Raw genomic sequence first — 23,685 nt, 5'->3', positions numbered from 1 at the left:
TTACTCAGATATAAACAAATTATGAACATTAATGCCCGATTCATGAACAATGAGGGATGGACAATATATCGGCAACAATATCTGTATCGGCCGATGATGGTCATTTTTTAACATATTGGCATTGGTCCGATAAATAAACGGGCCAATATTATCAACCGATATTTTTTTCATCGTGTCACCATTTGTTAGCCTGTTTCAGAGGGTGAGGGGGTGATGTGTATTTGTTTAGTCATGTCACAGTGATTGTAAAGCGTAAATGTGTGTGTTGTGTGTACATAATAACATAAATTCAGCTTTAATAATTTTTATTCTATACAAAATCTGCTGATTTTAGAAGCATTAATGTCAGTATATCGATATCAGCAAATATCAGTTATCGGCCACAACGGTGACCTTAAAATCGGATATCGGTATCAACCGAAAAATTTCATATCGGTGCATCACTATGAACTACCAAGCAGAAAAATTGTAGTGTTTACAGATAAAACCAATTCTTCACATTGTATTGATGAAAAACTGACATATTGCATAATAATTTAACATAACTAATTATTTGCCATCTGCAGTACTTACAACTTCCACCAGAGTGCAGAAGACATGACAGATGAGAAAAACACCAACCAGGCATTTGTTTGTTTGTTTGTTTGTTTGTTTATTTAGATCCCCATCAGCTACTGTTGAAACAGTATCTCATCTTCCTGGGGTCTAACCTTCATTCACAGTTTTACATCATGCGTCAACACAGAGCAAACAATATTTGCATCAAGCATGCAGAAAAATAAATTACAAACACACCAAGCAAAACCAAAACATAAACTCAAAAAAATATATGGATGCACATCAAATGAAATATAAAATTAAATAAAGTCAACTACAACCAAAAATCTAGTGTGTGGTATTAAAGAGTTAAACCAGGTTGTGGTCAGCTTTAGTTCTAATTTTCTTTTCTCTCTTCTCTTCTCTTTTAGGGCTCCAGCTCTGTTCTGGTGGTTATGGTCATTTTACTCAATATTGGAGTAGCCATCCTTTTCATTCACTTCTTTATTTAAGCTTATACATGTATTATCTACAAAGACATATTGATATATTATATTAATAACAACTGAGATGGACGTCTTCAACTGGAGCCTGCAGCCTGAGTGATGGACACAGCAGAACCTTTCTATTGTTGCTACTGGTACTTTTGCTTCGGTTGAAGCCTGTTTCAGTTTCTACAAAAAACATATTTTGTTTCTAATTACTTCTTTTCTGCTTGCAACATACGAGCAAAGACGTTTGTGAGTGGGAAACGGTAAAGAGAGCAGCTTTAATCAGGACACACAAGCATGGGTGTCCATCACCGACAGAGTGAAGACGGCACAGGCAGCGTTCTACCAACCGTTATAGCAAACCCTTGTTTCCTGGTTGTCATGGAGATCATGTTAGCCAAGAGCATGGCGCACACTCCATCCCAACCCCCCCTTTTGACTTTAAACCCTCCCTCCTTTCAGTCTCTATTGGCACTATGCGCTACATACAAAACTATGCTGCAAGAGTAGATCCATTTTAAGGGCTCTGTCATGATTTTTATTTATTTAAACATTCATTTACGTTTGTTTCCACTATAAACTTACACAAACGTGCACACATGCGTTGCATGAGGCTGTGTGAAGTTTGAAGAAGTGCATTTTCTATCCCTTTAACAACTTGGTTCTGTCCTGGTTTGTATGCACTCCATCCTGAAGATGATCAGCGCCGCGCCACCTCACCTCCAAACAGATCCATTGTCACACACCTGAATTTATAAAAATTCACACATTCGCACGCAGAAAATTAAACACACAAAGTAACCGCTGATATGCTGAGGAGGATTCAGCCTTGCCCCTTTGTACAGCCTTGAGACTGTTACGTTATAACCACTAATTATATATGTCGATGTGTCATAATTATTATTCAAGGTTTGTAACATTTTGTAGTTTGCAAGACAGAGAGAATGCTGAGTGCCTCGTATTTATTCATTTATTTCCCCTAAAACTTTATTTTACCACCCCTGAGAAACACCCATGGGTGGGTTAAGAGGAGACGATTAAGACCTCACCTCTTCACCTCCCCCTTCACTCTGAATTGGCATGCACTGTTTGGTCCCTCTCCTAGTTCCCCTTTTGGACCAGTCACAAAGGGAACACAACCGGGTTTCTACCGTGTCGTTTTTCGGACACTTTTTGGGCCGGATGAGATTTTTATTTGTGGGATTTTTTCAGCATGTTTGTTTAGCCTGCTCAATCTGGTGTCGGTTCGTGAGTTTCTCCCTTTCGTGTCTTATCCAGCAACACGAGGCTACATGAGACATGGAGAGCAGTGTAAAATAAACGCTAGCTTTTACCTCTCAGTGGACAGCAAGATGTCCCTGAGTCTATGAATGAAAACAAACTCTCTGCTACTGTATGTTTTATACTTCGCACCCAGTGGCATCATCATGTTGTGACATCATTGCATGCCCGAGCATGCTCTTTCTTACTCTTTGGTTTATGAGGTTGTTTCGAAATTAATGTGGAGAAAATAATGAAATGTTTGAAATTACCAAGTCTGCTGTGGTTATTGCTGCTGCTGAAAACAGTTTCAGTCCAATTATTATTGGACAAAAGCGTCTGCTAAATACATAAACATAAACATAATATTAAGCTTCAAACATTCAGAGCAGCAATTTAGAGTCTTCCCCCTTTCAGGAATTAAGCATGCTTTTCTAGAAATGCAGAAAAGTGATGTACTCTTATATGATCCAGGCAATATGTCAAATGACTTTTTTTTTGCTAAGCCCGTCCCCCATCCTGTAGAGCCCCATGCAATTTGAAATATGCACCACATTCGCCTACGTACAGATGTCAGTCACAGAGCAGGAGCCCACATATGCAGAAGTACCTATGCAAAGATACACATTGCTTCTGAAAAAATGTGTCTTTTAAAAAAGATGTAGCAACCTCCCGATTGCTAAGAGCATACACGCGGGGTGGGGGGTCTACCCATATATATATATATATATATATAGTATATATATATAAATGAATAAGAAAAAGTTGCCTTCTTGATTTAACTAAGCAAATGGGTCCGAGCCTTCTATTGGATAAGTACTGCATGGGCGATTATCTTTCAGCTGACAACAAGTTATTTAACCCTTACTGGTGCAATGAGTTGCTTCTCATTTCTTAAACAACCATGTGGAAAGACACATCTGATGGCCGTGGAAAAGATGTTAGTCCAGTTGAGAAGGGTCAGATCATCGGCATCAAGCAGAGAAAACATCTAAGGAGATCAGAGAAACGACTAAAACTGGGTTAAGAACTGTCCAACGTATTATTAAAACTGGTCTGATGACTCCAGATGGATCCTATTCCAGAGTGGTGCATCAGGATAAGAAGGGAGGCAGATGAAGTGATGCACCCACCATGCCTAGTGCCTACTGTACAAGCCTGTGGGGGCTGTGCTATGATCTGGGCTTGCTGCAGTTGGTCAGGTCTAGGTTCAGCAACAGGATGTTCTCCAAGAATGAGGTCAGCTGACTACCTGAATACACTGAATGACCAGGTTATTCCATCTTCCCTGACGGCACGGGCATATTCCAAGATGATAACGCCAGGATTCATCTGGCTCAAATAGTGAAAGAGTGGTTCAGAGAGCACGAGACATCATTTTCACACATGGATTGTCCACCACAGAGTCCAGATTTTTTGATGATGACTTGTTTTTTGGCCTGGCAGTGTAACATAAGAAACTCCAAAGAATAAGAAGCAGGTGAGAGTATTACCGTGCAGGCTCTAAGCAATAATAAAGTGGTTTTGAATCTACATCAATCAGTCCAACGCTGGAGGTTACCTCCCATAAAGCATCCATCCATCTTCCCCAGGTAAGAAACGCACACTTGCTGATTTCATCCCACTCAAGGTATTTACATTTCAAATGTGTCTACTCAGTAATACAATAAACATGCAATCATTTATTGAAGTGAAGATTCATTTATTTTTATTTTTATATTAAAGTTTTATAAAACTAGGAGGCATAAAAAAGTATATCATACCTTAAATAGATTTGATACATATTTTGATGCTTTTCAAGTTTTTTTTTGTTTTGTTTTGTTTTTGGTCTTATAAATAAACTTTAGACTATTGTCAGTTACAAGCAAAAAAACCTGAATACCCCTGTACTATTCATCCATTCACACACGATGCATGAGCTACATTATAGCCACAGCTGCGCTGGGGCACACCGACGGAAGCAAGGCTGCCAAGCAGCCCCCACCGGTCCCTCTAACCACCACCAGCAGGCAAGGAGGAGGAAGTGTCTTGTCCAAGGTTACGACTGACATGGCTGCTGGAGCCTGGGTTTGAACCTGCAACCCACCTGAGCGACCGTTGCCTTATTGACAGAAAATAAACCTAAAACCACCCTGGCTCTATGTGAAACAGTAGTTGACCCCTAAATCTGACATCCTTTTGTAAGATAACTGGAGGCAACAACATGCTTGTGGTAACCTGGATGAGTTCCTCATCGCGGAGGATTTTAGGTCCACATATACTGTTCTTTAGATTGAGAGTTAAACATCTGACATTCTCTTTTACAAATTTCTGCCAGTGAGCAGAATTCATGTTACCATTAATTACAGAAACTGGAACTGAAGCAGCAAAGCAACCCCAGACCATCACACTACCACCACACGATCCTGTCTGTCTGAAAATAACACCTGATAAAAATGTGACACACCCTCCAAAAAGTTCCACTCTCGCATTTTTCATCTTAAGAGTTTTATTTTTTTTTTTGATCAGCAGAGGCTTTTGTTTGGTAATTTTCATCATTTTCTTCTTTGTTCTTGACTTTCTCAAGATGGCATGCTGCTTTTTGAGATCTTTGAGCAAATTATGTATTTTGCAACAAGTTCTATTGAAGCGATGCTGGTGGACCTGAGCTCAGCTTTAAATAATCTGATTCATCACTGTGCGGTCAAAATCATGATCATACAGCATATTTAGATTGAAATAAAAACTAAAATAAAAATATAAAAAAGAATGGAAAAAATATGTAAAAATAAAGAAAATAAATAAGACACACGGGGTAGGTGGTAGATGAAACAGCTGGAACTAATTAAGGTCAGTGCGCGCGTCGCTCCACGTCTCAGAACGTCACCGCGCATTTCCTGCTTGAAATGTTTTATGTAGGACATGTCAGGAGAGAGAACTGTTTGTGAAAGTTCCTAGAGGAAGCACTAACGTGGTGATCCTCCGAAGCGGTAAATGACACTCATCTAAAGACTGGAAAGGCAGCCGGTAAGACGCAGATTTGTAACGCGTGTGCGCATGCCGATCAGCTGATGTGTGATGTTAAGCGCAGCTCGGAGCTGTGGTCTCCGGTGCGCATCATAAATGTTTGTGTCGGGTGTTTAGAAGTCAGTTTGATGTTTGATTGTTAATAAGTTACTTCAAACCTGCTCATTATTTGATGTTGTTATGTAAGAGTGAAACAAATAGCTGAAGTGATGAATTTAAGTGAGTTTGGGTCCGAATGAATTAATATATCCGAATGAATTAATGATATATCCGAATGAATTAATGATATATATATATTCGTGCTAACATTTATAAATGAATATCACATTGAAATCACACATTTTATGAATGGCTGTTTATAATGAAATGTTACACAATTTACACTGTTTCTTAGCACACACAATGTTTTTGTTTAAGGTTTTTCACCTGCTCGTAGGCTTTGCCTTGCTTCGTGCTTCGTCATCCCCTATTTCCGTCTTGGATAATATGAAACGGAAGTGAAATAAAGGAAAATGAAAAGTGAAGCCATGAAGTCCTGAGTGGAATCCTGCGTATTTCTCCAGTAGATGATCCCTGTTAAGTGGGGATTGTGTCACCTAACAGAGGAACTTAACAGTGAAAAACCGGTCTCTACGCATCAACAAAGAAGAATCGAAATGGATGAGTCAGAGAAATCCGTTGAACAACTGAAGGCCGAGAGAACATCAGCAAAAAGATCTTTCTCACGTTTGGTTAATACCATAACCAGAACATACAAGGATATGTCTGAGGAAGAGCTCAAAGCCAGCTTCAGTAAGCTTAGCTTGCAGGCTGAGAAAGTAATGACTGCAAATGATGAAGTGGAGGCGGGACTCATCGCAAAGTTGGAGGCTGAGCTGGACTCTGAAGGGGATGTAGCGTTAACAGAACAACAAAAGGCCGACATAGAAAAAACTGCAGAGGAATGCGAGTCAAAGCTTACAGAAAGTAAAGCCCTTCTTCTAAATGCTTTGTGGGATAATTTTGGATACACTGAATTGACTACAGCATTCCAAATAGCAGAAACCGAGTGTGAACGTGCCGCCGCTGTGAGTCCAGATAGCAGCCAGGAGGCATATAACCTCATTCTCACTCACTTACAAGATGTGGCACGATCTGGAAAAGAATTATATGCCCAGTGGAAGCGGTGGATTCCATCGCATGACCAAGAAGAATTTCAGGGTCGGTTCAAAGCTCTTGAACTAACAATCCCAAGGCTAATCTCCAGAAAGGCTGACTTCATAAAAAGAAGGGATTCAGAAGAAAGGGTGATGACTTTACCCACACATCTTACAACACCTGCTATTAAACTAAAGCCAGTGGCTCTGCCTAAGTTTGGAGGAAATAAACGAGACTTTCACAGATGGAGGAAGGAGTGGGAAGCCCTTCAAAAGCAGGGTGAACCAACTGGTTCTCAGGAGGTGAAGAAGCTTCAGTTACTGGACAGTCTTGATGAGAAAATAACAAGAAACCTTCATCTTAACACTTATCACACTGTAGAAGAAATCCTTCGTGTTTTGGAGAACCGTTTCGGCAACCAAACGGTTATCGCTATTGAAATAGTAGAGGAACTTCAAAGAATTCCACCTGTAAGGAATTATCAACCAAGGAGGATCGTTGAATTGATTCAAGCGGTGGAAAAGGCTCTTTTGGATTTAAGTGACCTTGGAGATACTGGTGCTATTAAAAACCCACTAGTAACAAAGTCCATTGAAAGCAAACTTCCTACAGCACTCAAAAAGGAATGGTTGATGCACGTCGCTAAAGAGAAGAATGGTGTAACACCAGACAATCGTTTCGATAGTCTGTTAGATTTCCTCAAGGACCAGGAAAAAAATTTATGAACAACTCGATCAGCTCTGTGAAGATGAGTCGGGCAGAAAGGAAACCAAATCCGAGTTCAAAAACACCAGAACCAGATCTACTAAACAAGAACTAGCTATGTGTGTTGTCTGTGGAGATCAAAAGCACAAGAAAAAACTTTATTTCTGCAAACAGTTCCGAGGTCTAAGGACTGAAGAGAAGAAGGCAGCTGTTAGAAAGCTGGGAGCATGTGATAAATGCCTGGAAGTGCATAACAGCGATTCCTTCTGCAACCCCGCCTACTTGTGCAAGGATCAGGATTGCAAGACCGACAACCTGCCTTCACACCACTTTTGTCTTTGTCCAAAGGCTCAGTTCAAGAAAAGTGAAATGAGCCAAAGGAGGAGTAAACTCGATCCAGAAAAGGTTAAAGGTCAAAGAAGATATACTGAAGAGCAAGAGGAGTTTTTCAACAAATTATCACCGGAGCTGGCTAAACAATGCAAAAATGTATTTTCAAACGCCACCACCAGGACTCTAAACTCCATACAAAAACAAGGACTATTGGAAAAGTACAATTTACATGAGTTACCAGTCATCATGATGTTATTGAAAGTCACTGCCAATGATGGGCAACAAATTGGTGCATTGATTGACTTGGCCTCTGATACAAATTATATTACCCACAAGGCGGCAAATAAACTAAACCTCAGAAGTGAAAAGATAAAACTCATTGTCCATGGAGTTGGAGGGATGAGAATCCAGGTAGAAACTAAAAGGTATCTTCTAAAAATCAGAGTGAAGACCCCAAAGGGAACTTTAAGATCTCATCAGTTGATTTGCTATGGGCTGGAAGCCATTGCTGACATCCAAAACCATGTGACAGCAAAGCAGTTACAAAAGATTTTCCCAGATGTGCAACTTGGCGATCTTGAGAGGCCTACGGAGATCCACCTTCTCATAAGTCACAGAGAAGGTCAACTAGTACCACAGAAAATCCATGCAGTAGGAGATCTCGTGTTGTGGGATGGGCCCCTTGGTAAAACAGTTGGAGGAACCCACCCAGAGCTTTTTGAAGATTTGACAATTTCCACAAATGGGTCAGTTACTCACTTCGCGAGGTCTATGAGGACAGCCGCTTTCAAATATGAGGAAGTAATCAGTGGAATGTCCCAAAGGTCCCCCCAAAATATGTGCCCGAAGGTAAATCTGCAAAGCACAAGCACTGCAACTACAACTCGCGAGTTCCTCAAATGGTGGAAATGGGACAGCATCGGTGCAGCCTGCACTCCTAAATGTGGAGGATGCTGATGTGGAAACTGTCAGCCAGGTGGGAAGGACATGACTCTCGCTGAAGAGAGAGAACTACAAGTGGTCAAAAACGGACTTACTTATGTAGAAAAAGATGACCACAGCAGTAAACCGCACTGGCATGCCCGCTATCCATGGGTGGAAAATCCTGCCTCCCTGCCAAACAACCGAAGGGCGGTTCAAGCCACCTTTTTTAGAACTGAAAACCAATTAAAGAAAGAACCAGAGTTGAAAATCGCATATACCGCCCAGGTACATGACATGGTGGAACGAAAAGCAGCCTTGAAACTGTCAGAGGAAATGATCAATGAATGGACTGGGCCGGTGTGGTACGTTAGTCACCTTGTTGCACCAAACCCACACTCAACAACAACCCCAGTGAGGCTTGTATGGAACAGCAGCCAAAGGTTCATGGGAGTCAGTATGAATGACTTGTTAATGAAGGGTCCTGATGTTCTAAATCAGGTTCGCGGAGTCCTCCTCAGATTCCGTTGTGGAGTATATGCTGCGTTAGGAGATGTGAAGAAGATGTACAACTCAGTTTGGTTGGAACGCGAAGAAATGCACCTGCATAGATTCCTTTGGAGGGACACAGAAGAGGAAGAACTGGAAGAATATGCAATCACCAGAGTTAATATGGGAGATAAACCTGCTGGGTGTATTGCACAACTTGCAATGCGTGAAACTGCTAACCTTCCTGCATTTACTCACCTCAAAGAGGAACGAGATGTTATACAAAATGCTACTTACGTTGATGACATACTCACCTCGCACAATAGCCTTATCCAGCTAAAGACCATAACAGAGAATGTAGACCAGATCCTGAAAGGGGGTGGATTTGAACTAAAACCTTGGGTCTTCTCTGGGCAAAGTGGGAGGCAGGAGGATGGAAATAGACTGGGGGAAAGAGAAGCAACATCCGTTATTGTACCAAACCGGATCGAACAAGGTGACAACAAAGCACTAGGTCTGAGGTACAAGGTAGAAGAGGACATGCTTCAAATCATGACTGTGATTAACTTTTCGAAGAGGAAGAGGAAGATACGGCTTGGACAAGATCTCCAACAAGATCAGATTAAAGCCTCAACACCAAACCCTCTGACAAGAAGGGAACTCCTCAGCCAAGTGTCAGGATTGTACGATCCGGTTGGTCTAGGAACGCCAGTCAAACAGATGGGAGCAATTCTTGTGCGAAAGGCATTTCAGGAAACAAAAGGAAAAGGATATTCGGTGCAAGAAACATGGGACACAGCGCTTTCAGATGATCTTCGACATGAGGCAATAAAACTTTTCGAAGAGTACACCGAACTGGCAAAAATTAAGTTCCACAGGTCACTGACTCCCTTAGGCTTCGCTAGCAAACCTTTAGCCATTACATTTTGTGATGGAAGTGAGCAGGCTTTCGGCGCAGTGATGTACCTGAGATGGGGAGATGAACAGGGGCTGGTGATCAGATTGGTGGAATCCAAGGCCAAATTGACTCCGGTAGAGCACAAAGGTGACACAGTAAAGTCGGAATTATGTGGTGCCGTGTTCGCATCCCGTTTGAAAAAGTACTTTGAAGATCATGGCCTTATTGAAGTTGGAAAATGGTATCACCTCCTCGACAGTCAAACCATCCTCGGAGCAATACAGAGAGACAGTTATGGCTACCAGACATTTTTTGCGAATAGAATTGGAGAGATTCAAAGCAACACAAATATCAAAGACTGGCATTGGATTCCTGGTCCTTTAAATATTGCTGATGTCCTTACGAGAGGCACTGGAGCTAAAGAGCTCGGACAGGACTCCAAGTGGCAAAACGGGCCAAAGTTCCTGAGCTTGCCGGTAGAGGAATGGCCGGTTAAGTCAGCTAAGGAATTAGCTACCGCTGCCAAAGAAAATGTCAATAAATTACAGAAAAAGGCATTTGTGGCTGCACTGACGAGGGCCAAGGCAAAACAGCTTGAAGCAGAGAAGGGTCCAAAAAATCCCCCAACCAAGAGCAGGAGACCTTCCGCAGAGCCAACCATCCAGAATCTGATAGATGTTAAGCGCTTCAGCTGCCTATCCCGGCTGATCAAAGCGGTGGCATGGCTCTGGAGAGCAGCAAGAAGACTGGGAGGACATCATAAAGCTATGGACAAACCACAGTGGGAGGCAGTTCCATTAGTTGGCACTATAACGACCAACGAAAGGGAAGATGCCCTTAGAGACGTCTTTCTTTCAGCACAAAAGAATATGAGTCTACCCACCACCACAAGAGATAGGCTGGTTGTCTATAAGGATCAAGACACAGGATTATTGGTCTGTGGTGGACGGATACAGTTATGATGAAGATCAAGCCAGCGTTCCCATCTTACCTTCTGATGCCTGGGTATCCTGCTTGTTAGCTCGTGAAGCCCATAACCAGAATCATGAAGGGGTGGCTGGAACTTTGCTAAGGATGAGATCCAAGGCTTGGGTCATAAAAGGGAGGAGGATCGCCAAGCGGATCGTTGATGACTGTTTGATCTGCAGAAAGGCCAGGGCACGGAGATGTCAACAAATCATGGGTTGCTTGCCACCTGAAAGGACAGAACCTGCCCCTCCCTTCAAGTTCACATCAGTGGATCTATTCGGTCCCTACCACGTGAGGGATGATGTTAAGAAGAGAGTGACGAAGAAAGTTTGGGGAATCGTGTTTTGCTGCATGGTCAGCAGAGCCATCTATGCTGATATCGCAAACGACCCGTCAGCAGAGGGTTTTCTAACAGCCTACCAGCGATTTACTGCAATAAGAGGACATCCACGAAAGATCTGGTCAGATCCTGGTACCAATTTCATTGGAGCTAAGCCGGTTTTGGAGGAGATGTATAAATTCCTCGACAATCAGGACAAAGCAGGTTTGGAGGATCTTTCTGCCAAGAACGGAACTGAATGGGTGTGGAAGCTTCATCCAGCGGATTCTCCACACAGAAATGGCGCTGCTGAAGCTGCTGTACGCGTGATGAAAAGAGCACTGCAAAATCTTGGAATGGGATCTTCACTAACATACAGTGAGTTTCAGACAGCCCTTTATACAGCAGCCAATCTTGTGAATGAAAGGCCAATTGATGCCAGGACCCAGAGCCGTGAAGACTGCATTCACTACATTACACCGAACACCCTCCTGCTTGGGCGAGCGTCTCATCGAGGAGACTCAGAGACCTTTGACTTTACCAGTTACCCGTACAAAAGACTCCGAGCCATCCAGACAGAGGTGGACAAGTTCTGGAGAGCATGGAGCCAACTTGCAGGTCCTAATTTATTTATCCGGAGCAAGTGGCACACTGCCCAGAGGAATGTCGCCCTTGGTGACATTGTGTGGCTAAGTGATCAGAATGCTTTAAGGGGGCAGTACAGGTTGGATAAGGTAGTTGGGGTCAACCCGGACAGTGAAGGCATTGTGAGAGATGTTGACATTAAAGTTACACCAAGTTACTGTGCACCTGGTGTGAAAACAAAAGATGGACACGGACGGCGAGACCGATCATGTCTGGGTGGAGGCAAAGACAGAACTGTTATCTTACACAGAGATGTTAGACGCTTGGTTGTCTTATTGCCTATTGAGGGACAGAAATGAGATGTTCTTGACCTTTTCATGACTTGCGATATTTCTTGTGATTCCACACAAATATCGAGTGGGAGGTGTGCGGTCAAAATCATGATCATACAGCATATTTAGATTGAAATAAAAACTAAAATAAAAATATAAAAAAGAATGGAAAAAATATGTAAAAATAAAGAAAATAAATAAGACACACGGGGTAGGTGGTAGATGAAACAGCTGGAACTAATTAAGGTCAGTGCGCGCGTCGCTCCACGTCTCAGAACGTCACCGCGCATTTCCTGCCTGAAATGTTTTATGTAGGATATGTCAGGAGAGAGAACTGTTTGTGAAAGTTCCTAGAGGAAGCACTAACGTGGTGATCCTCCGAAGCGGTAAATGACACTCATCTAAAGACTGGAAAGGCAGCCGGTAAGACGCAGATTTGTAATGCGTGTGCGCATGCCGATCAGCTGATGTGTGATGTTAAGCGCAGCTCGGAGCTGTGGTCTCCGGTGCGCATCATAAATGTTTGTGTCGGGTGTTTAGAAGTCAGTTTGATGTTTGATTGTTAATAAGTTACTTCAAACCTGCTCATTATTTGATGTTGTTATGTAAGAGTGAAACAAATAGCTGAAGTGATGAATTTAAGTGAGTTTGGGTCCGAATGAATTAATATATCCGAATGAATTAATGATATATCCAAAAGAATTAATGATATATATATATATATATTCGTGCTAACATTTATAAATGAATATCACATTGAAATCACGCATTTTATGAATGGCTGTTTATAATGAAATGTTACACAATTTACACTGTTTCTTAGCACACACAATGTTTTGTTTAAGGTTTTTCACCTGCTCGTAGGCTTTGCCTTGCTTCGTGCTTCGTCATCCCCTATTTCCGTCTTGGATAATATGAAACGGAAGTGAAATAAAGGAAAATGAAAAGTGAAGCCATGAAGTCCTGAGTGGAATCCTGCGTATTTCTCCAGTAGATGATCCCTGTTAAGTGGGGATTGTGTCACCTAACAGAGGAACTTAACAATCACAGGTAATTCATAACACAGCGAGGAGATTATACTTAAAGCAGAGATAGACTGGATAACACATTTCTGTCACTCTTGAGTTTTTGGCCAGAAGCTGAGAAATTATTAAACCAATGATTTTTGTTACCTTATTAAAATGTATTTAACTCCAGTCAAACATCAAGATCTAATAATTGTCAGGTGGCACGTGTTATAATATGGTCCTTACTTGTTTGTTTCTATTTTATAGTCACTGGGTGATAAAAAAGGAAAGAAACTGGACTTCCTCTTATATTGCAGTCTTAGAGTCAACAACCACCAAGGGAAGTCCGCATTCCTTCTATTTATCCATTAAGGAATTTCATGATCATGAAATCTGAGGATTTACACTGACAATGTGAAAATTTTAAGCCATATAGCATTAATTAGAACAACAGAAGTACAGTACATCCATTGACAATCCACAGATTTACAACATCCTTGTGTAGAAACAAGTAGTATTTTAACATCAGAATTAATAGTGCTCTCTTGAAGAAAATGGTAATAAATTCACTTAATGCGCTTAAAAGTATATTGTATGTTAAAAATCTTACCGTTCATTCTGAGGTTATAAATAACTGGACTGATAACTGTTTACATTGAGTTCCCGGGTTAAATACGCCCCTGGTGGTTTTAGTGCAGAACTACACTTTATAATATTTTTTCCTCGAGCTGTCGCCGTCTTTGTGTTTGTTTGAAAGCTTTTAAAAAGAAGTCAAATAGCTCTTTATCTCCATCGCGGCTCGTTTTGTGCTTATTTGGTGCTCCTCCGCGGCTGTAGCTGCTGCTGCTGCAGCACGGCGGCAGCGAGTCGCTGCACGGCGGTTTCCGGTGTCCGTCCGTCTGCTGCTGGAGGATGGCGTCCGGCTTCCACCTCATCCCCTCTATCACCGGTCCTTCGTGTACCGAAAACACCCACGGTTGTCAAGCTCAGTCGAGAGACAGCGGCGAAAAACGTCAATAATTATATCGAGTAAGTTACGGTGTCTTGTTTTATCTGTGAATGGTGATTTTTGGAGATGCGGCGAGACTTGGCTGCAAGAAGCAGGTTTCTCTCTACAGCTGCGGGGAGGCCAGCTCTGATCTGGGGTCCGTTTGCAGCAAATCCTCTTTAATGTGCGACCAGTTAATCTGATCTGTGGTCTGTTAGCAACGTAGCGGCAAATCGAACCCGTTTATTTTGGCCTTTCATCAAGTCGAGCCAAGAACCTCCCAGTCTAAGTTGTTTCACTCGCCTTTACTGCTTTTAAAGCTGCCACTTTGCACATTTTAATCTCACTAAAACATCGTTTTAATTTTATGTTAAACAAGAGAGACCCGATGTTATTTAGAGGGAAGCTCCAGTTGTTAGCAGTTAGCTGTCGCAGCTGGCTAGCTAGTGTCTTGTAGCGGGCTAAATCCTGGAACAGAATCAAATTTATGGCATATGTCTGAAAAATTATAGTAGATTTACCGCAACAGATTACTGAAATTATGTCCACCACAATATAAATAATTGCATCAAACACGTAGAAATCGACGAGAAGAAATCATTTCGCTACGTTTCAGGAAATAGACCGATCCCATTTATTCTGTTTTAGATTGAGCTCGAAACCCGGTTTAATTATCGGCTATGTGGAAGGTTTGTTGGACTAAATCAGTCTTCTCCTTATCAAGCCCGCTACCGAACCATTTATGATTGTAATTGATGCATCCAGACGTTAGTTTCGTCCTCATAAACAACATTTTAATGCAGACATGGTTTTCCTTTCCTCCTGCAACTGGCTCTCAAAGCGCCATTTGTTGTTACGAGTTGCAGCGTTCATATTCGTATGTGCTCAAGTCTGTATTATGGGTTTTAATTCATTTTACTCTGGTTTCCCCCAGGTTTTCTTCCTCGTCTCACTGGAGTGTGTGAACAGATCCCAGCTTCCCTTTAGAGGACTGGCTTAAATATCTGATGCTCTTTCCTGTAAGACTTAAAACGGAAATCTTCCTCATCTTCTGAGCTTCCTACATCCATAGTGTAATGATGACGGAAGCTTGGCAGCAGCAGCAGCAGCAGCATGCAGTGGCCCAACCCGCTGTTGTGCACACACTTCCCCAGTCATCCGACAACTCTCTCAGCTGCACGGTGTATGGAGTTGTCCTGCAGCCAGATGCCTCCCTGCAGCAGGCCCAGCTCTCCCAGCAGCACTCTGTTCAAGCCCAGCAGTCTTCCTTACAAGTAGGGGGCGATAGAGTACACAAGTGTGGCGTCTGTGGCCATGACCTTTCTCACATGGCCAACCCTCACGAGCACCAGTGCATGGTGACCCAAGACAGGTCGTTCCAGTGCACACAGTGCATGAAGATCTTCAGCCAAGCCACAGACCTGCTGGAGCATCAGTGTGTTCAGGTGGAGCAGAAGCCTTTTGTGTGTGGTGTTTGTAAAATGGGCTTCTCGCTGCTCACCTCACTTGCTCAGCATCACAACTCGCATGGCAACGGAAACAATCCAATGAAGTGCTCAATCTGTGAGAAAACCTATCGGCCAGGTTCTGGAAACGTCACTCCGACTTCATCGGCTGCCAACCCTCAGCAGCCGTCCACCGGGGAGACATCTGGTGGTGGGGCGGCGATTGGTGCCTCGTCTCCTCCTGCATACGAGGCTTCTGCACCAGACAGACCATACAAGTGCTCCGTGTGCCATAAGTCGTTTCGTCATTTGTCCGAGTTGACCCGCCATGAGAGAATACACACCGGTGAAAAGCCATACAAATGTGACACGTGTGACAAAAGCTTCAGCCAGTCCTCCCATCTGGCACACCACCAGCGCACGCACAGCTCGGAGCGGCCGTACAAATGCGCCGTGTGTGAGAAGAGCTTCAAGCACCGCTCTCACCTCGTGCGGCACATGTATGCTCATTCAGGCGAGCACCTCTTCAAGTGCAATTTGTGTGAGATGCATTTTAAAGAGTCGTCTGAGCTGCTGCACCATCAGTGCCAGCCAGAAGGTGAGAGACCTTTTCGCTGCGGTTCGTGTGGAAAGAGCTTCAAGCGTCCGTCTGACCTGCGGCAGCATGAACGCACGCACTCCGAGGAACGGCCTTACCAGTGCGAGGAGTGCCAGATGAGCTTCAAACAGCAGTACGCTCTTGTGCGTCACCGCCGCACTCACAAAAACCCCGCTGATCGTCCCTTTAAGTGTAACCTATGCGATAAGGGGTTCCTCCAGCCATCCCACCTGCTCTACCACCAGCAGGTCCATGGCATGGAGAGTCTGTTCAAGTGTGCTTCTTGCCAGAAGTCCTTTAGTCAGTCAGGAGAGCTGCTGCGGCACAAATGTGGCGGTGAGGTGGAGAAACCCTACAAGTGTGACGTGTGTGGCAAAGGTTACAAAAAGAATTCAACTCTGCAGCGTCACCAAAGCACCCACTGCACTGAGAAGCCATTAAAGTGTTCGCTGTGTGACAAGCGCTTCGTGTCGTCTTCTGAGTTTGTCCAGCACCGCTGTGACCCGACGAGGGAGAAGCCGCTAAAGTGTCCCGACTGCGAGAAGCGCTTCAGGTACTCATCGGAGCTGCAGCGCCACCGCCGGGTTCACACGGGAGAGAAGCCTTTCAAGTGTGCCAGCTGCGAGAAGAGCTTCAAACAACGCGAGCACTTGGCCAAGCACCAGAGCGTGCACTCGCGTGAGACGCAGTTTAAGTGCGTGTGGTGCGGCGAGCGTTTTGTTGACCTCACAGCCCTGCAGGAGCACACGGTCCAGCACACCGCAGAGGGCGAAAACTTCCCCGAAGCTCCCTGCATCCAGTGAACTGAGCTGCTCCTGAGCTCAGAGAAGCAAATGTGACTTTAACGGAAATGTGTGCCAGCCTCCGCTCAGCCATTCTAGTTAAAACCATTTTCCCATTTATCATTTTTACCGTCGGAAACCGTAAACATTTAAATATCTGCTTCATTGTGTCAAAGGCACAGAGGGAGTTAGGATCCCCCTTCTTAAAAAAAAAACCCAACCAGAATGAAAAAGAGGTGAACATTTGAGCGTTGGAAGCTGTTAGTTGTGTGGTTGCATGTGCTTGATCTGTAACCGTTGGTTCTGTTGTTCAGAAGGAAGGAAGCCCGAACGTCCAGTTTTCCAGTTAGTGGGTGCACTTTTGTCGGCTCCTGTTCAGTCCACGTGCCTTGTATTTACCTTCACCTGTCACTTACTTTGTATTGTTTAGAAATTCATGTTAAGTGAAGCTGGACCCCCCCCCCCCCCCCCCCCAGCCTGTGCAGCAGTATCTCCTCACATTAGATCTTAGGCAGTGGCATCTGTTTGTGCATGAATATTTATCACACCTTGACTGTTGTATTATAGCTTTTTGGTTTATTTAGGAAAACATCCTAAGAGGAAGAAGAAAAGACTAAAAAATGGAAGTGAATTTGTGAAAATGTATAGCCAGTGTCCTACATTGTGTTGTTGCAACTTTGTATTAAAGCCAGACATGTAGGTAATTAACTCATACCTAATGTGTCGGACCAACAGCTGACTAGTGCAATAGAACGTGCACAGTGTGATATTTATGACTACTGACTCTGGTTTATTATTGATTGTGTGTATACGCTGTGTAAACACTGTAAAGTGCTTCTGTTACCTGCTTTTTTTATTCACTATCAAAGAGCTCGCTGCATTCAGAAAGCAGTTTAGGATTACGGTGAGGTTTGACCCAACCAGGCTTCAATGCATTATTTTGCTTATGCCGCAAAATTAGTTGCAATAGTTACTGTTATAGATGTTAAAATATATATTGTTCTTTTATTATTATTCTGAATTGGCCTTGCCTTGTTTTCACATGATTTTAGCCTCCTGGTCCAAATCAGACCTGAATAATCCCCAGAATAGCCTCAGAGTTGCCACTTATGTGTCGCTGTATACCAGAGGTAATGTAAAAAAAAAATTAAAAAGATGTGTGTTCTTTAGTTTACCGTGTGGATCTCTATATTGTGTACAATCTTTGCAGTATATTTAAAAGATGGTTTTTGGACGGTTGTGGGGAGGGGTCTGATTCGAGTGGGTGGTTTGGTTTAAATCCTAGTGAGTCTGCTTCAGAAGCTGCTGGAGTACGAGGACGGAGAGTTTTAACGCTTATGGAAATCATGAAGACTCCTGTCCTGTTCATACTGTATATTAAAATAAACAGCCCTTATAATAACAATTGTAGTGTTTTTGTTCCAGTTGATGATTTCAGCTTTCTGTAAATGCATCAGATGCTTTGGTTCAAACACAGCGCTGTACTTTTAACGCATGTCAGGAACATTTGGACCAGACTCCGGTTAAAACCAAGTCCCAGTCTGAGCTGGTCAGCGTTCATGAAGACAAGACTACGTTCGGCTTGTACAGGTCCTGGTCGTAAAATTAGAATATCAGGACAAAGTTTATATATTTCAGTAATTCCTTGAACCTTGTATATTAGATTAATTCATTACACAAAAACTAATATGTCTCAAAGGTTTTTAAAGTCCTCAAAGCCATCATCACACTGGTGAAATGGCATCTTGACCCGTCCCTATGTGGAGCGATGAGCTGCAGCTGTGGCTGCTCTTGAGAACCATTTGGTGGTTCGACCTCTTAAAGCTGAGTGTCGAGCAAGGAGGCATTGGGTCCCATTTTTAAAGTCTTTGGGGTTCGAGTCTCGGTAGGGTCATACCAATCTCCCAGTCCCAGGGTGGACAGTCTACCACTTGGCCATTGAGCTGGTCATAATCAGCTAATAAACTCTAAACACCTGCAAAAGCCTTTAAATTGTCTCTCAGTCTGGTGCTGTGGACCTTGTAATCATAGGGGAGACTGCTGACTTGGCAGTAGTCCAAAAGAACCCTAACCATTCAGGGGCGGTCCTAGCCCATTTGGTGCCCTGGGCGAACACCCTCTCTTATGCCTCACGCCACCACACACACATGCACACACATATATACACCAATCCACACTACTCAAACACAACCACAGACTAGAGGTGGGCTCGGGGAGGTAATTAGTAAGTGTGCTATTCTCCATAGAGACAGCAGAGGGGGCTGAAAATGACTATTCACAAATCACAAAGTTAATTTTTTTTTATAAATTTTCCCAGTTGATCAAATATTCAGAATTAGGCTAATGCATGTATAACAAGCATTGTTTATGGGGTAGCCTATCAAAAAACCTGTGTTTGGAAGTAATGCATTACTCTGTAACTAACACAGGTAGGTAGCGTAGCCAAAAAGTTTGCTCAAATGCAATACTCCAGACCCAAAAATTCAGAAGAGCTGAAGGACACTATCGGAGCAACACAGGCTCTCATAACACCTGAGCAGTGCCACAGACTGATGGATTCCATGCCACACTGCATTGCTGCAGTAACCCAGGCCAAAGGAGCTCCAACTAAATATAGTTTGCTGTACATGCTCAGCAGGGCTGTGAGGTTACAACTTTTCTAAAATTTATCTTTTCTATTGGTCTTGATTCTAAAATTCTGAGCAGGACGGTCCCAAGGCACTTGGAGGACTTTGCCCCCCCCCCCCCCCCCTCCCACCACCATCCACCCCCACCACCACCACCACACACACACACACACACACACACACACACACACACACACACACACACACACACACACACACACACACACACACACACACACACACATCAAAATTAACCTCGAAACTGACCAAATTCAGTATTGAGTAGAAATACATCAGTCTGTGCGTAATGAATGAATCTAATATACAAGTTTCCCTTTTTGAATGGAATTACTGAAATAAATCAACTTTGTCATGATATTCTAATTCTACCAGCACCTGTATGTATTGGTGTGTGTGTGTGAGAAAATCATTGGGCAGAGGATATATTGTGATCTTTACAGTTTTAATATATGTGTCGATGTATATATTTTAGTATATATGTCGATGTAGAAAACTCAGGCCAGCATTATTGCAATGTCTGATGGAAACTGCTGCCACTTAGTGGTCGGAGGTTGAATTGCAACAGGCAAAAGTAATTTATTAAATGTGTGTAAATTCGCAATAAAAAATTATACACTGCTTAAAACGATCGATTCTGTATCATAACACGAAATATTGTGACACTTAAGTGTATCAATGTATCCTTACATCCCTAATTTGTTTTATATTGCAAAGAAAATGAATGAATCAAGAACATTCAAATAAAAAAAATCTTGCAAATTCATTTGGGAAAAGATAAAAATAAGATTTCATTTGGTCGTATTTTAGACTTGAAAACTAGTTACATCAAATGTATCATGTAAAAATTATTTTCCAGCTCATGATCTAACCAGTTCGGCTGATGAACAGTAAAGTTGATTGTTTTTTATTGGCCACAACAAATATGAATAAAAACAAATTTAAAGCAGGAGACTTAGTTAAAATATCACATTATTGTCTCTGGAATCCCATATTTGTAGAAATTAGATTTATTAGATAATCCACCTTGCCAATATAAATTTAATGTAACATAACATATTATTTGTTTTGACATAGCTAAAATGTTAAACTCTAGAACTCCAAATATAATGAAGATACTAGTAATGGCAAGTAAAATAATTCAAATGTATGTTTAATTGCAGATATACGATAAAGTCAACATTTTGTTTTATCTATTTAGCATAGTTTATTTTTACTATTCAGCTTCTACACATTCAAACTATAACATTTATTTTACTTTACTTTTTTCTGATGGTCGTACACGATCCAGCTCTCCACACTTCCAAAATTATTTTAAAATTGTTTGATGGTTTAATTCATACATTCGTTGACATACTGGAAAATTCTGTGCCCATCTTGTCTCCTCAAATATTGATTTGGCGTTTAGTCTTCTTGAAATCATCTTTTAATAGTAAATTCGTTTATGATAACATTGTCTACTTTGAAACAAACACGTAGCTATTTTGAACGTTTTTCAGCTGATATGCAGGAAAAACAGCCGGTGAGACAATATAAAGTTAAATAACGTCGTATGCACATCACTGGGCATAGTGAGTAATGTCTCAGTCTGTCCCTCACAGAAAACAGACACAACTGGTTCTCAAAAACTCAGAAACTCCCAAAAAGTCTTGATGGTAGATTTTAAACCATGAAACAAAAATGGTGAAAAAACCAAATAATTATAGAATAATGAAACTTTTGAATAATGTTACGAGATTCCCGTATTTTAAATAATTTTAGGAATATTAATTGTATAAAAACATTTTCATTGTGACATTTATTGCAGTCTTTATGAAGAAAATATTTAAATGTCCCGTAACTTAAAAGTAAGTGCAAACAGACTGAAGAGCACTAGTCAGGTGCGGTGATTCATTTCGTGTATTAATTTTATTTTCTGGTCCCCCCCCCCCCCCCCCCCCCCCCCCCACACACACACACACACACACACACACATTTCTGGCTGATGGAGGAGCTCCGTCTCGGTTAACTTCCGGGTGATGTTTACCGCAGAACTGCTGGATGTGCCTCCACCACCACCGCCACCCATCAGTCAGAGTCAATCAATCAGACACATTATCAATCACCTCGGACCTGCTGGGCTTACATCACCGCGCGGACATCAAAGTTAACCCGCGAGCCAACGACCATTGATGACGTTTTCTGCGCTCCAGCTTCCGACGACGAGGTTAGCCGGCTAACTTTAGCCTCCGAAATGACGACGCTGATAATTATTGCGGTTAATTCGTGTTTCGTATGCAAGAAGATGTGAATTCAGACGGTAAATGTCTTTGTGATTCCACATTTTTGAGGCAGAGTTTGTATTTTAAAGTTGTATAAACTAAACAGGTAATCGTTACTCGTTAGCTTAGTTAGCATCAGTTGAATTTCTAACAGAGGATGTTACCTAATCTTCCTGACAGTTACAACTGGTCCATCTAGTTAGCTTGTGGAGTAGCCCGTTGTTCACATCCTTCATAGCCGTTTGAGGGAATTAAATGTGTATTTGAGAGGAGAAGCTCTTCAGAACCAGAACATAGCGGTGATGGAGCATGAACGGGCCTAGAGGAGAGGAATCTGTAGACAGCAAATATATCAGACTTCCAGAGCTACACGTTACTTTAGAGAAGTATACACCGATTTAAGAAAGGTGTGAATAAGCTCAAACGACTGCTAAGACATACATGGTGACGGGAAGTTTTAATATGTCGGAAAAAATTATGATAGACTTAAAACGGCTACGAAAGAAACGTTGAATTATAGGAAACGGATCAGGTAAAGATCAACATCACAAAACAAGTGAAACACGATCTGATCAAATAAAACATCTTTTATATATTTTATTGTACATAGTAGTTGAAAAAAATGTGGATTTTTGAGCCCATATCTACACAACCAAAGTCTTTAGGGATTTTCAGAGAACAGGGCAAGGCAGTTTTATTTATTTGGTACATTTCACACACAGAGGCGGTTCAATGTGCTTGCCAACTAACAAGAATAACAAGAACATTAAAATCAATACGACATCACAATTATAATACACACAAATTCAATTTAGATTTAAAAATGAAAGAAGAAAGCAGTTACAGTGCAGAATGTGCAGTGTTATATAAACAGCCATTCAAAGGCTGATGAAAACATGAAAGTTTTCCATTTTCATTTAAAAGTTACATGAGTTGAGTTGGGGCACATTTGAGGTCATAAGCAAGCTGATTTATTCTGTGTGCAGCATTGTAGCTAAAAGCAGCGTCACCCTGTTTGGTTCTGACCCAGGGTTTTACCAGCTGCCTGTTTACTAAGGATCTCAGAGCCCTGCTGGGTTTATGTACCTGAAGGAGGTCCGACATGCATTCTGACCCCATGCCATTGAGTGATTTTTAAACTAATAGAATCACTTTGAAATTGATTCTGTAGTTTACTGGTAACCAGTGAAGAGATTAAGGAACAGGAGTGATGTGTTTCGCTTCTCTTGGTTCTTGTTAAGGCTCTAGCAGCAGCATTCTGAATAAGCTGCAGTTGATTCACAGCTTTCACAGATCATTTTAAATGTAAAATTGTTAAATTTTAGAAATATTTTTCTAAAAATTTCTTGAGAATTGATCTGCAATAATTTGTTCTAAAGGCAAATGAAAAGTCCAAAGTTGTAACTTATTTTGTCTAATTGTTTAATGATTATTTATTTTTACTAACTTTGCACATTTGCATGCAGCTGCACACTTGATACTTTTGTTGTTTTTAGACCATTTTTATACCAGTTATATGCAGATAACAGCCAAGTCGGTAATAAAAAAATAACTTCCAGGTTTTTCTGCTCTTTTCTTTTTTTCCCAACAGCTGGCGGTTCTTCATCCCATCCTGTCTAACATCCGTCTCAGGGGCTTCACTCAGTCAATAATTGTAGCTTTGTCGGTCTGCACAGCCACCCCTGTGGACCAGGTCAGTGCTTTTCACCAGAGAGCACAAGCAGCCAATGCCAATGGTAAACACAACACAGGGATCTTAGAGCCTCAAACTCAGTACAGCCGCTGCGCTGCCTTCCAGTATCGCGACAACAAGTATTCTGAGGAAGGGGGAGTTTCCCGACACGGAGCGTCGAAGCTCGCGATGCCCGGATCCTCGCCGGCCAGCAGCAAGGCTCGGGTGTACACCGATGTCAACACACAGAAGAACAGAGAGTATTGGGACTATGACGCACACATGCCAAACTGGAGGTACAGAAT

At 42.2% G+C, this 23,685-nt stretch overlaps 3 protein-coding genes and 1 long non-coding RNA gene across 8 annotated transcripts in view; 3 read left to right on the top strand and 1 right to left on the bottom strand.

Moving 5' to 3' along the window:
- Nucleotides 1-2,559, top strand: part of jph3a (junctophilin 3a) — a 32,018-nt gene extending 29,459 nt beyond the window's left edge. For both annotated transcript variants that reach the window (XM_015954029.3, XM_015954028.3), the window contains exon 6: nucleotides 969-2,559. In XM_015954029.3, coding sequence (XP_015809515.3) covers nucleotides 969-1,049 — 81 coding nt within the window. In that variant the 3' untranslated portion in view covers nucleotides 1,050-2,559. The remainder of the gene's footprint in view (nucleotides 1-968) is intronic.
- LOC139071755 (uncharacterized) overlaps nucleotides 1-23,685 on the bottom strand; it is a 46,748-nt gene that overhangs the window by 19,901 nt on the left and 3,162 nt on the right. The window lies entirely within an intron of this gene.
- LOC107382050 (zinc finger protein 319) lies at nucleotides 13,289-18,207 on the top strand. The gene is made up of 2 exons (XM_015954027.3): nucleotides 13,289-14,018; nucleotides 14,912-18,207. Exon 2 carries the CDS (start codon nucleotides 15,054-15,056, stop codon nucleotides 16,821-16,823), a length of 1,770 nt encoding a protein of 589 aa, XP_015809513.1. The 5' UTR covers nucleotides 13,289-14,018; nucleotides 14,912-15,053; the 3' UTR covers nucleotides 16,824-18,207.
- The window catches only part of LOC107382049 (casein kinase II subunit alpha'), a 30,753-nt gene continuing 28,488 nt past the window's right edge, over nucleotides 21,421-23,685 (top strand). Inside the window, exons 1-3 of one of the 4 annotated variants that reach the window (XM_015954025.3) lie at nucleotides 21,421-21,653; nucleotides 23,300-23,401; nucleotides 23,507-23,676. In XM_015954025.3, the coding sequence (XP_015809511.1) occupies nucleotides 23,570-23,676 (107 nt within the window). In that variant the 5' untranslated portion in view covers nucleotides 21,421-21,653; nucleotides 23,300-23,401; nucleotides 23,507-23,569. Of the gene's footprint in view, nucleotides 21,747-23,299; nucleotides 23,677-23,685 lie in introns of all 4 variants that reach the window. The other 3 variants (XM_015954026.3, XM_015954023.3, XM_015954024.3) reach the window with 3 other exon arrangements.

This window comes from Nothobranchius furzeri, chromosome 9, assembly GCF_043380555.1.
Source record: "Nothobranchius furzeri strain GRZ-AD chromosome 9, NfurGRZ-RIMD1, whole genome shotgun sequence".
Taxonomy (NCBI): Eukaryota; Metazoa; Chordata; class Actinopteri; order Cyprinodontiformes; family Nothobranchiidae; genus Nothobranchius; species Nothobranchius furzeri.
This window is presented reverse-complemented; position numbering and strand designations above follow the sequence as displayed.

What these genes read in the sequence shown, in the direction of transcription:
- LOC107382050 (XM_015954027.3), top strand. Translation starts at nt 15,054, where the DNA reads ATGATGACGGAAGCTTGGCAGCAGCAGCAGCAGCAGCATGCAGTGGCC.